The sequence below is a fragment of the Plectropomus leopardus genome, chromosome 13 (assembly GCF_026936395.1).
Source record: "Plectropomus leopardus strain MGB_pleo_1.0 chromosome 13, ASM2693639v1, whole genome shotgun sequence".
In the NCBI taxonomy this organism is placed as follows: Eukaryota; Metazoa; Chordata; class Actinopteri; order Perciformes; family Serranidae; genus Plectropomus; species Plectropomus leopardus.
Genome location: NC_142188.1, coordinates 16,302,131 through 16,315,947, shown reverse-complemented (window position 1 = coordinate 16,315,947; position 13,817 = coordinate 16,302,131). Strand labels below are relative to the sequence as shown.

At 38.6% G+C, this 13,817-nt stretch overlaps 1 protein-coding gene across 17 annotated transcripts in view; it reads left to right on the top strand.

The window, feature by feature from the left end:
- pax2a (paired box 2a) overlaps nucleotides 1-10,549 on the top strand; it is a 38,636-nt gene extending 28,087 nt beyond the window's left edge. For 5 of the 17 annotated variants that reach the window (XM_088086584.1, XM_088086579.1, XM_088086582.1 and 2 more), the window contains 4 exons: nucleotides 3,665-3,880; nucleotides 5,571-5,672; nucleotides 7,085-7,171; nucleotides 7,898-10,549. In XM_088086584.1, the coding sequence (XP_087942710.1) occupies nucleotides 3,665-3,880; nucleotides 5,571-5,672; nucleotides 7,085-7,171; nucleotides 7,898-8,019 (527 nt within the window). In that variant the 3' untranslated portion in view covers nucleotides 8,020-10,549. Of the gene's footprint in view, nucleotides 1-3,664; nucleotides 3,881-5,570; nucleotides 5,673-7,084; nucleotides 7,172-7,878 lie in introns of all 17 variants that reach the window. The other 12 variants (XM_088086587.1, XM_088086583.1, XM_088086596.1 and 9 more) reach the window with 3 other exon arrangements.
- The last annotated feature ends 3,268 nt before the right edge of the window (nucleotides 10,550-13,817 follow it).

The following is a 13,817-nucleotide window of genomic DNA, read 5'->3' as shown; positions in this document are numbered from 1 at the left end:
CATTTGATAATGAATGACTTTAAACCTGCGGAAGGGGAATTCAAGCCATTTGGCCCTGCAAATATTCTTTACTCACAACTGGATACAGCCTCTGACAGTTGTTCTGTTGTTGTTTTCTGGTGTAAGCTGTTATAAATGACCACCTCTACAATGTAGGAGCTACGTAAGTTTCACTGTGATCTTGATACATTCTGTAAAAATGAAGAAGTTCTCTGCAGATTGAGTGTCAGCTTTTGAAAACAAGCTGGTAAATGTTTTGCGCTGCAAAGTTCCTCTGTGTACGTTTAAAACTGAAATGCTCACTTGAGAAAAGGCTGTTGTAGCTATATCTGGACGCATCACTCCGAGGTCCGTTGTAGGTTCTTAACAGTCCATTTTTATGGTTGATGGGGTCTGCAGACGTGGTATCAGTGTTGGAGCAGAGACAGATGTTGGAGAACTCTATAGCGTCTCTGCGCTCTCAGTGTTTGCTGGGGGTGAAGAGTCCCCAAGGACCCTGAGTTTATCTTCCATCTCCATCATCAGGGCCTGTGATTTGACAGGCTCCCTTTACCCGGGCTCTGCCTCGTCTCCAGGACAATAAGCAACACCATGTCTGATTAGTTTCAGAGTTCAGTGGTCTTGAACGCAGCGTTTGTATCGGTTGTTGTTGCGTCGTAACCGCTGTCTGTTTGACAACGGTTGCTCAGGCGCTTAGAAAACAGAAGTCTACAGTAGCATGCAGGAAGTCTCAGTTACATACAGTGTAAACACACTTGGCTTCATGTTTGGCATCCTAAGTCTCATGCTAAACTTCTGATTACCATCCCAAAGGTTATGTGGGCCATGATAACAAAGAAAGCGCTTCTTAGAACTATAAAATACGTAAGTGTATGGGCAAGGTTAACAAACACACAATCCTCTTTTCTAAATTGTGACGCACAGTGGTTGGATTAAATTCTATTAAGGACAATGCTTGAAGAGTATGTCTTTTCTACCATAGGTTTATTGCTACGGGATACTCTCACTGTACTTATGGGTTAAAACCCAAATTGCTGCTGATAAGGATGTATGTCAAATCAACACATTCTCATCTCAACTTGTCAAATACTGACAGTTGGTCAGTGGCCTTACACATCAAAATAAATGGCATGTCAATTTACGCTTGTTATGTGCATTGTGTCTTTTGAAAGTAAACGTCCTTTTTAATGCATACTATCTTTTTCAAAATAATAACCTATGATATTTTTTTCTGAAATTTTTATGACATGCTATTGTATGACTTTTTTCCCCAACATTTTTATGACATTCTATAGTATGATGTTTTTCTACATTTTGATGAAACACAAAAGTATGACTTTTTTGTCTGTCATTTTATGGCATATAGCATATAGTATAGTTTGGCTTTTTTTTCCAACAGTTTTATGGCATCAAAAGTAAATGGTTAGGTTTAGAAAAAAGCAACAGTTTGGCTTAATGTAAGTATGTTTCTTTAGTAATTTACTGTAACATAACATGACATAAGTCAAGCTACAAATACTACCACACTACGTTGTCGTCATTAAGATAACTGACTTTTGGCTTTACATGGGACACAAACGGCAGTCTCCCAGGTGAAAGTCCAGACTTTGTTTGACCTATCCACCTCCCCTTCTGCCTGTGCTTACTCTCCATACTACTCAGTGCATCTCATACTGCTGCTGAGGTTGCCTTTGTGCATCTGTGTCTGACACAGAGGGCCACTGACCAAGTGTCTGTATTTGACGAGTAAGGAATGAAACCAGTTTGGTTGATTATTGTGCTTTTATGGTCTTTCTGACAGAGCCTAAGTCTATGACGCCTGTTTTCTAGGGTGGATGGGGACTGTTATGAACTCAAATCAACCTAATTTGGTAATTGGACTTTTGAAAAGCTGTTTTAACTTCATGGATTTTAACAAACTACATTTTCAATATAATTAACGGAAGAACAGAGCTAAGCGTCCGTTTGCAATCATACCAATAAATCCATGACATACTTGTACAGTGCATGTGACAAACTTTAGGTCCATCCAATTAAATGCAAAGCCCACTTATTAGAATATTTCTGTTCATGCCAGAGATTCATGGCAACCACTCTTTTTAATTTGATCATAAGTTAAAAACTTAAAATGTCAAACATTGTGCTGTTCCTCCATAGCAATTCTATTTGTCTCAATAAGATGTAAGTGTGTAATTGCAGTACCTCTGTCTAAATTGTCACAAAGAAATTTGGAGAACCTGCAGTTGATTTCTATGGGAAAGCAGTCAGTTAAGTTCCCTGGCAGTACGTCCGGGGGCTGACAGGGTTGCATCCCCCTTCCATAGAACAGCCCTTATCTTAATGAGGAATCGCAACACACAGTCCTGTTGTAAAATAACAATGATGGGGGAAGCAGCTAATGAGGCTATCATGGTGTCGGGAAAGAGCCATCTCTCCCTACAGGCCCCAGCGAACAGAGCGGGGCTCTGCGGCAAGCGGCCGGAGACAGAGCTCACATTGATTGCATAGGTTCAAGAGGCAGAGCCGGTGAAATGAAAGATGCCAAGACTCATCAGGCAAATTAGATCAAAGTGTGGAGTTTTGAACTGTCTGCGAGGCCGATTGTTTGGTTATTTGTGGGAGTGATTTTGTTGTGAGAAAGCAGCCGTGAGATTATGTTGTTTGTTTTCCCCAAAACCTTGGGGAAATTTTTTACGCATTTGAGCTTGATTGATCAGGCGCGGTGTGTTGTTGCAACATTTCACTGGTGTATGTTTCCACTTAGTTGAATGAATTACTGCTGGGTGCATATGAGATTATTATTATATGCTATGTAAATGAACAAATCAACTGCTTAAGACTGCTTATCTATTCAGAAGTCATATGAAATGTATGGTCTTGAGTTGGTAATAGCTAGGAAGTTAACCCTTTAAAACTTGGAAAGACATCAGTTTTCTTGTATTCAGGTGCCTTTCACTTGCAACTAAACCTTTGAAACCTCAGCAAACTTGTTTATTTTTCTTTTAAAAAAAAGGCTAAAAGTCAGTGCGCGCTTGGCAAGTGATGTACCAAATGTTGCAAGAAATTAGCAAAAGAAAAAGACCTGAAAATTAATTTTAAGTAAGTGAGAGAAAATATATTTAATTTTTTTTTTTTTTTTTTTAAAGGGAAAATGTCCAGGATACCATATCTATAATAATTATTTTTTACAATTATTATTAACTATGTAATCTATATGTTTATTTATTATATTTTTCCTCCTTTTTTTTTTAGCATTTTCTTTTTTTTTTTTTTTGCTATGTTTTAGGTAAATTTCTTGTAACTCATAACATCATTGTAAATTCTTTCAACGTTTTTGAAAGAAATTAGCCAATATCCCTAGGTTTCAAAGCATTAATGTATAGTAGCAATTGCACTTTTTGTAAAATCCCTCATCCTTTAGGCTCCCTATTATTCATACTACAAATCTGCCAAGGATTTGGAGCCTGGTTGTGATTGTTTATAGGCACGTCTGCGGCACATTTGTTTTTGCATCTGCACAGGAATTTTGGTTACGTGGACATTTAGAAAGCTATACATCCATCCCACTTTACATCTGAGTGACTGAAGTGAATGTATCTTTAGTATGTGTGGAGTTGCATCATATCTAGATCTTTCTTTTTCTTTTTTTTTTTCCACCTGGCAGACTCTCACCCATCACATCCACCTTCCATGTGTGTAAAGCGAGAGCCCCATGAGGCATCCTTTGCTCCCTTCACCCCCTCCTCTGTTGGGGACTCTGCTCTAGCCGACATCTTGCCCCACCAGTCCAGCCTCTCTATAGATGCCTCTACTCCCAGCTACCCTGCCCATGCCCAGGGCCCCTGCTACAGCCAGTATGCCAGCCAGCCCTTTATAGCAGGTACAAATCTACCCATAAGGCCCTATAACGTGATCAAAATCCAATCAATATTACTCTCTTCAGCTGATTTACGTCTGAGTTAATTTATCAAATACAAACCAAATTAAAGGTCTGATGTTGCAAAGCCATCAATCCCATCATGCTTTGTGGCCCTACTGTTTTGTATACCAGCGCAAAACTGACTGTTTGCCCCTCATTAACAGTGACTGCTCTGTCACCCTGTCACCCTGCTTTTCTCCCGCTCTGACCCCTTGCTCGTCTCTCGGGTTAACAATAGGCCTCCTCCAGGACGCTCCAGCCTCGTGACTGGACCAAAGTCTGGGGGGGGGGGCGGGCAGAGGAGGCAAAAAGGGGGGTGGAGTGGCAGAGAGGTAGATATGCACTGTAAGGCTGATGCTGTTTTGGACTTTGTATGTCCCTGTTTTGTGTGGCCCCGATCCAGCCAGGCCTGATACTGTCACTGTTAATTACTGGACTGAATGTAGAGCAGGGAGAGCTCTCACATGCCTGACGATCCTGTCAGTTTTAAAAGCTGCTTAGTGTGTTTGTATGCCGATGTTTCAGATGTTACTGATACTGTTGTAGTCTCTGATTAGATAAGTTTGTAAAAAGTATTCATAGCCCCTTTTCCACTGCACAAAAAGCCACTAACACCTGCTAACATCTGGCTTTTTAATGTAATGGGAAAGGTTACAATCATCATTCACACCTGTGTCAATGACTCTGCACAGGTTCTTATCGGCTCAGGCACTGAGCCCCTTCTCAGGCAATTTTAGCCCCTTAACTGGTGAGTTGCAATGACATGCCACCATGAAATACTGTTCATCTCCACCCAAGCAGCACTCAATAACCCATCCAAATTAGTTTGCACCGTGTTTGAAAGAAAGAATGAATATCGTAAGATATTCATAAAGATATAAGACATATATAAGATATATATAAAGATATATATAAGATATTTAAAAAAGAAGATATATAAGATATAAATAAAAAGAAGTAACCACCTCCATGCTGCTCTCTACTGTTAACCACTAACCTGTCTGTGACGTTAAATTTTACACACCAAAAAAGAAAAAAAGACACACACACACACACAGAAAAGCATACTTGTCTGCTGCAGAGTCATGTTCACAGCTCTGCTCTATTGACAATGGGAAGGCAATTTATAGACTATTTTTTTACCGTGTTTACCCGTGTTTAAAGAAACCCATGTACATGTGCAATTTTTTGTGTTGTAAGTTGAATAGGTAATGACCATGGTGAGCCTTTTCACCCTTGCAACCCTAGACTGGAAAGCAGTACAGAAAATGGATGGACAACATGCAACTTTATGAAACATGCTGTAACATTTTTGCATTTTAACCATTTTTTTGGACTACAGCAAAATTATTTTTCATACTGTGCATGTTGTTAGAAATTAATTGGTGTGATTCACTGTGACAGACAGTAGCTTCTTATTGTTTGTTATTCTTAGTGTCTATGTGACTCTACTTTGGTGATTTTATTGTATTTCTTGTTCTTTAAATATCATAATTGTAGCATTTATGGAGAAATCATTTATAAAACAAAATGAAAAAAATATGAATATTCTTAAGCTTTTCCATTAAGTAAAAATGTAAAATACACATTTATATTTAACTTTTCTGTGCTCAAACGTCCTTGTAAGATTTTCCCTCCTGTGTGCCTGCAGGTCGAGACATGGCCAGCACCACCTTACCTGGCTACCCGCCTCATGTCCCCCCCACAGGACAAGGCAGCTACCCCACCTCCACACTCGCTGGAATGGTTCCTGGTAGGTGGCACTACTCCCTTTTTATGATGCCATTAATTTTACTTTTAGAGGTTTTATTTTTAGTGGGTAGTCCCCTTCAGTTGATCTTGTTGAGGTCACTTAAAGCCAAACAAGTGCTTTTTTGCGATGTCTTTAACAGTATACATGTAACACACACAAAAAAACACATTCACTATATGAGAGTGAAGAAACCTTAAAGCTCTTGACCCAAACGATTGAAGCGAGCTTGTTATAGCTTTGTTAGACTGCGGTTAGCGTGTGGTTAGCGTCTACGGACGAGGACATTAGATGAACTCGATAGGCGATCACCACAATCAGTGGCCGTGTGATAGGACAGTTCCTCTCAGTTACACTCCAGCTCCCAGCGCTCATTACCCTCACCGTGTCCACACAGCGCACTCTCACCAGCCCCGTCGATAAACACTGCTTTTGCTCCTCTCCTCGCCTCCCCGGACACCCAGGGCTGCAGAGCGTATCTCTTTCCCCTCTACTTAACCTGCAGTTCAGGTTCACAGCAAACAGTTAAGGGTCAAAACACAGAGGCGTGGAGGGCCTGTAAATATTTAAATCACTATCTCTCTCAGGGATGAGCTCGAGTTACACGACCAGCAGTGGGGATGCTATAGCTGCCAGCATGTGTAGATCTCTCCTCCAAACAACTGAAAACACAATTCCTTTTATTGCTCAGAGACATGTACCTCTCACACTGACCAATAATCAAAGCAGGCATGCAGTATTTACAAGTGAGCTCACGTAACATTTTAACATAAACATGGAGGTGAAAGCTGATGGCTGAATGTAAGAAAATTACTTATGCATTATTAGATTAAATGCCACTTGAGAGTGCTTATGTACTTATACAAGCACTGCTACCTTCTTAATCCAGAGGGTTTTTTTCGTCTGGTGGAGAGTGACTAAGATTTAGTGGCTGGCCCCAAACACTGTTAAAGCAAAGGCCATTCTTCAGCAGCTTCATATAAAATCCAGCCTTTATAGTCTCGTAAAAGAAGGAAACCTGTGGACCCACAGCATCGCTCTCTGACATCCCCTTAGCCTCCTGTCCTTTACACCACCACAACCTGCACAGGGAGGACGAAGATCGAATGAGAGCTTCAGAGAACCTATTAGTGAGTTTTGAAGTGAGGCATCATTGCTTAAAAGTAGAGGAAAAAGCACTCACGTAGGGAAAGAATGGAGGGAAATCCTTTGGACCAACAGATGATTAATAATGCAATTCACCTGAAGGGTCTGTGGAGACGAGCTGTACAAGTAGCAGGATAAAACATGTAATGTAACCGAAATTTAAGTTGGTGTAAAAACATTTTTTACAGCAAAATAATTTACAATAGCTGTCAGTCATTTCACTTTGTTAGCTCTGTGCTAATGTTTGGTTTCATTGATTAATTCTCCAGGAGGGGACTTTTCTGGAAACCCATACTCTCATCCACAATACACCACTTACAATGAAGCGTGGCGGTTCAGCAATCCAGCATTACTAAGTAAGCGACTTTCTCTTGTGTAAGAAAAACTGTCAAACATACTGCACCAATAATACACTTTAAAGGGGAACTAAGTCAGTTTTCAAATTTCCTACATGTTATTCCAATTATCTAAGACAGTCCTGAAATTTAACTAAAGTTGACAAATCTCTTCCAAATCCAAAAACTAGAGAGCTCATTTTGAGAGCGCAGAACTCAAATTTGTGATTTCAAATGGTATAAAGTCTAGAGATGCTCCAGACAATAACTTGGGATAAATATTCTAGATTATTCAGAAAGCACCCAAGAGGATGTTCAAAGTGTATGGGTAAATTTTCTGTGTTAAAACATAAAGATGACAATAGAATAAAGCTCATCTGGGTACAAAAAAAGAAAAAAAAAATATCTGTGGATCCATAAAATCAAACTTCTCTTTATCATCTATGGATCAGCTCCAGACTTAAAACCCAATGACATCACAAGTTTGACACTTACTTCTCTGGTTTCTGGCTTTTAGAGAAAGTATCTCATGTTCACAAATATTGATTGAACTAAGCCAAGCGAATAACAGATTTTTTAATTTAGGTGGTGTTCTCCTTAAAAATTAAAATCATATTCAAAAGCAATAATAATAATAAGAATAAGATATCAAAGCTTCACATATTCTCTGTCTTACATGACATTTGACCTCGTGGTTTCCAACGGCTCGTTCTTCTGTTAACTTTCAGGTTCCCCTTATTATTATAGTGCCGCATCCCGTGGCTCCGCACCTCCCACTGCTGCCACTGCCTATGACCGCCACTAGTTACCATGGAGACCAGCTCAAACTGCAGGGCCAGGGCTTCGGCCTCCATATCGTCCCCGTCTGAGATACACTGAGGTCAAAGGGAAGCCAGGTGGAAAGGAAACCCCCGTGATGTTATGTGATGTAGAGGAAGGATCGGCGAAGCCGGTAGCCCAGCTTCAGCTTCACACACTTTGGGTCAAATGGGCCCGCGGGTGTTCAGAACTCACCCATCATGCCCTCACTTTCTCACAAGGCCCGAACATTTCCAGAATGACTTTAAGAGATTATATAAATATATATATATTATAAAATATAAATTGAAGAAAAACAGTGTGAAGAAAAAAATGTTGTGGGTTTTTATTTTTTTGTTTCTTTTTTGCTGTTGTTGTTGTTGTTATTTTATTCATGGATCCTCACATTCCTTTTATGTGATGAACTGCAGTATTTTTCTGCTCTAAAGAGAGAAGTCCAGGGGAGATGACAATAGCTTGATGATGCAGCGACTTGAACCAGTGTTGCGGGGCCCCTTTGTCACTTAATGAGATCCTGGCTCCATGCCGTAGGGCGGGCTTTACTCTGGTGCTTTGACTACGTCTTCTGCTCCCATTTCTCCTGTCCCACCCACATTATTATCAGATAAACACAGCATTTCCTACAACGTTTACTGACCCTATACAGGCCCATGGCAACATCGCGCTCCCTGTGGCAAACAATCAGATGTAAAAATGTAAATCATTTTACAAAGTATTAAAAAAACATGGTGACTACAAAAATGGTCTCACCAGAATTTTAAATACTTTAAATTATTTTTTTCTGTCACTATTTTTAATGTAAAAGAAAAAGGCTATCAAAGATCCCTTCAGAGTCACGTTTCCCTCATTTTCCAGTCATGTCCGTGTCCACGCATGATTGTCCTTTGCTCTTTTTTTCCCCCTTTTTTTTTGCACTATAACCTCAGCTTATTTAATTTATTTGGTACATTCACTTAAAATTAAGTTAGATTAACCTACCAGTTTCAAACATTTAGTTGATACTATTTAAAAACACAAAGCAGACAGGCGTGTTTTTGTGTGAGGAGTTTGCAAGCCATAGCCCTATGGCTGCACAAACAAATTCTCCTGGGTTATAGTCCATTCAGCTACTTAGTCATACCACTAGATGCCTACACAGTTTAGAAAGCTGAACGCAGTTGAGCGAACCAACTGTAAATTAGCTTCAATAATTGCCTTACAAACCTGTTTTTTCAACGTAAATTCATTTCTGTTCCACGAAATTAATTGCCTTTACAAACACATGTTCATCAACCTCCTTGATTTACTCTCCATAGGGACTGAAAGGAAATACTGATTCAGTTTGCTTTTTTTGGAAAATATTTTGTGAATGTACTTTTAACTACATTTGCCAAAGACTTAGTTTGATATTTAATATTTTATTTACAGTATATGTATGCATAAATAAAGCAGTATTATCTTTTAAATAAGTAGTCGACACTGAACATGTATGACTTTTCAACAGGCGAACAACACTGTAATGAAAAAGGTCAGTGACTCAATACTCCATCAGTTGCAACAAATTGCTGCTTTGTAGAATGATTTGTGAATAATGTGAAGACAATTCTTCTCTGTAAATAATATCACACACCATCGCAGTATCATACTAATGTACTGGCTCCCTTTGTAGATATACAGACTGAAAAAAACATGCATTACATTTGTGTCTTAATGTAATGTTGTGCTCTGAGGAAAAAGGCACAACGACTGTATAACCTGTTGCTACATGGCAGGTTTCAGATGCTAACATCACATAGGTTGTCTTTGTCATTTTACTTTGTTTTCATGATAATGTCATGATGATGTTTTATGTCACTATGCAATGAGTTAAATGGCTTTCTGTATCATCTTTTGTTGTTGGGCTCAGAATAAGTACTCCCCACGGACAACAGCATAAAAGTTAACAAGTACAAAAAGACCTCCGGTGTGAAATGGTTTCTCTCTCATTTCACTCCACAAATTCCCCTTAAATGAAGATGCGATCAAACTGAAGTCCTTGGCAACAATCAAAGATATTGTCCTGTTTGCTGTTAGTAGATGTTGTGCTCATTATGTTAATCCAAATTACCGTCATCTGTGCCTCCATGTATAGAAACACATCCACACTTATTACCCATCTCACCTCCCCCTCGTCACTCTCTCTACCAATACGACTCTTTAGCATCCAAGATGAAGTTTACTTTAATTCCACGCAAGCAAGTACATCATCTGGTACCAGGGTTAACTGTTGTTTCCGAGGGCACCAGATAACAGAGAAACAGACTGCTCTTCAAGAGAAGCTATCCTCTACAAATTGCACTTGGGATTTGCCTATTTCTGTCTACATGCAGCTCGACATATCTTGAAATGAAACATTGGCGTGGAGTCTTTGCTTTCAGAAGCACCTCTGGAGGAATGGGTCTTCTGCTGTTGTAAAGATGATACAGGAGATGTGTCATGGACATAAAAAAGGATTTCTGATGAAAATCTATACGGAAAGCCTCGTGGCCTCAATCATTGTTCTGTTTCTGTTCTGTTCCAATTCTTTTTGTGCACATGAGAAATAAATTCTTTTATATGTCAGTCGTTGACTCGGTGTCCCCTCATTATTAACCCCATAAGAAAATGATTCAGGGTTCAAGGTTCCTGGGGAGCATTCCTGCTGCTCGTATATTGATGTTTGGTTTTATGAACAGTCAGAAGGCACTCATACGGGTTACAGCTCTCAGATATGAAACACATGATAGATGCAGTGCACGTGTTTGTGTGTATCGGTGTGTGTATGTCTGTAGAAATCATATAAATATCTTACAATGAAAGGATTGCATTATGTTAACATGTGTGTTTGTATGTGTGCAGGAGAGACGGAGAAAGAGTTTTAACAAGTGGGAGAAAGACGAGGGTGAAACAAAGAAGCAGGACAGTTGGGAAGGCAGGGGAGCGTTGCCCCGGCTTCTGACTCCAGTATATCTAATGATGCATCGGTTTCATCCTGCTCTAACACACTGCTGCTGCCTCACCTCCTCTCTACACTCTTTACTCTGAAGCACACAATTGTTGTAATTCAATTTCCCTGCTTCCTCTGCCTATTGTTTATTTCATGGATCCCCTGTGAAGCATCAAAAGCTGCTGTTTCTGTCAGCCCCCTAACTGTCCTATGTGTTTGTCATTCTGGCCTTGTTAAAAGATAAAACACACACACACACACTCCTTCCTCTCCCAGCTGAGAATTCCCAGTGGTAAAATTATTCCATTTAGATGGGAACTTTTTTGTCACTACCCTGTCTAAATTGGCATATCTGTCTCTCTCGTAGAAACCAATAAACTGTGAACCCGGATGCATCTGTCAGTCAAGCTCATCTTTACTTTGGCGGGCCACATGACAACAACAGGAGAAGAGACACACACCAGCAGAATGGGCTGCACTGATTGGCTCTCATCAGTTAGGCATTACGAAAAGCACCTGTCATCCTCGGGGCTTCTCAAAACCCCCGCACAGAGAGGCCCTGCCACAGGGGCCAATGGGCTCACGTAAGCTTTACTCAAACATTTCACCCTCATTGTCAACTTGGCTTGGTAATGCCCTACAGCTAGGCCTCTTTGGCATGATTCATGTCTGTCACTGATAATATATACAGTGAAGTAAGCCAATTGTAAGAGCTGCTGGATGGACACAGTCTGAAGCAATCTGTCGCAAAGCTGAAGTCTTATTCAGACATCATTTAATGCATTAAATCGGATTTTTACATTTTTTTTATTTCAGATTTTTGCACACGTCTTGAATGAGATTGATGACAGACATCAGTGATTCAAAGTACATGTGCCTGACTTAATTGCAATTTTGAGGAACTTGCACTTGTACTGTATTTCCCTCTAATGCGTCTTTATATTTCTGCTAAGCTACATTTATCTGCTGGTTATAATTCCTTCTTTGATTCATCAAGACTTTCAAATAAACATACAATAGGCTTTTTCAAATACCAGCCCTGTCTCTCAGAAATTAAGTTTATATACAACTAACCTGAAACAGCAAATATCTAGTTTGTGGTACATGAATATAGTGCTTTGTTACCTGATAGAAACATCATTTAAAAAGTAACATACAAATGTAATTTCTTGGAGACAGGGTTGGAAATACAATACCAAATCTCTGACAAAACAACAGGGCCCCTTGTCACATCTTAAATGTTGGTGGTTAGCGGTCACATCAAAGAGACATCTCCCCCTAAACTTCTCAGATGGCTACATTTAAGGAACTGTTTAAAGCCCAAAGAGGTCACATTTCAGAAAAATTAAACAGAAAAATTCGAAACATGAATATAAATGTGTGTTTCCAATTTCGATTTCTCTTTGTTCCCTTTGAACTAGTAATCACTGTAATAGAATACCAGAAAGTATACAGCAGTACTGGGGAAAAAGTATGGTACTTGTAGTTAAATTAGTAGTTTAACGATATTTTGAAGTAGCTTGCTGGACATTCAACTATTCATATTTGAATGTAATGAATATAATTGAATGTAAACAAAAATGTAATTTAAAAAAGTAAGAGTATAGCATGTTTATCACAAATATTATTATAAATTAGAATAGTATATGATAAAAGAAATACACTAAAGAAATTCTAAAACATGTCATCCGAAATGTCAGGAAAATGTCATATTAGAGTATGGCATCATCAAAAATATTATGAAAAAATCATATTATGAAATGTTATCACAAATTTGGAAAAAGATCCCGGTTCAGTATGTCATGAAAATTTGTGAAAAATTGATAGTGTATTATATCATCAAAAATAAGGATAGTAATTCACAAGAATATTGTGAAAAGTCAAAGTATAGAATGACATTAAATAATATGAAGAAATCATATTGTAGTATGTCCAAAATGGTGTGAGATTTTATTGTCATACATACTAAAAATTTACAAAAACTGCCATAGTATAGTATTCCATTCAAAAAATGATAAGTACATCATAGTATAAATATGTTGTCCAGAGTGATTAAAACGTCACAGTGTCTCATTAAAAAAATAATGAAATCATCATAGTATTGTCTATCGTCAAAAACTTGATGAAGACGTCGTAGTGTAGTATGTCGTTCAAACTTTGATGAAAAAAATCATACAAACTTCTCAAACTTATTTTCACCGATGTACCCCCTTTGAATGCTGTTCTATAACATGTCTTTTTTTTAGCCATGTTTCACGTGTAAAAATTAGACATTGGTCAAAATACTGTACTATTGCATTTTTTGCAATTTTTTTGAGCACGCTAAACTATGACATTTGGTGCCATTTTTGACTTTTAATTCCACTCTATGCTATACTCTATGCTACAAACTGTAGTTTTCAGCCATTTTAATGACATCAAAATTTGTCTTTCTTTCACATACTATACTATTGCCTTTTTGGCCACTTTTTTCAATTGCTAAATTGCTTTTAAATTATGAGGTTTTTGGCCTTTTTTGACCTTTATTCCCACTTTGAATACAATGACACGTTTCTACAAGCTATTCTATGTCGTTTTCAGCCATTTGTGGGACTGGTCAAAATTTGGCTTTTTTCGACATACTATGCTATTGCCTTCTTGGCCATTTTTTTGACATGCTAAGTTTTGAGGTTTTTGGCCTATTTTGACCTTTATTCCCACGTTGTATATAATGACACATCTCTACAAGCTATTCTATGTCGTTTTCAGCCATTTTTGGAAGTGGTCAATTTTTGACTTTTTTCGACATACTATACTATTGCCTTCTTGGCCATTGTTTTGACATGCTAAGTTTTGAGTTGTTTGGCCTATTTTGACCTTTATTCTCACTGTGTATATAATGACGCATCTCTACAAGCTATTCTA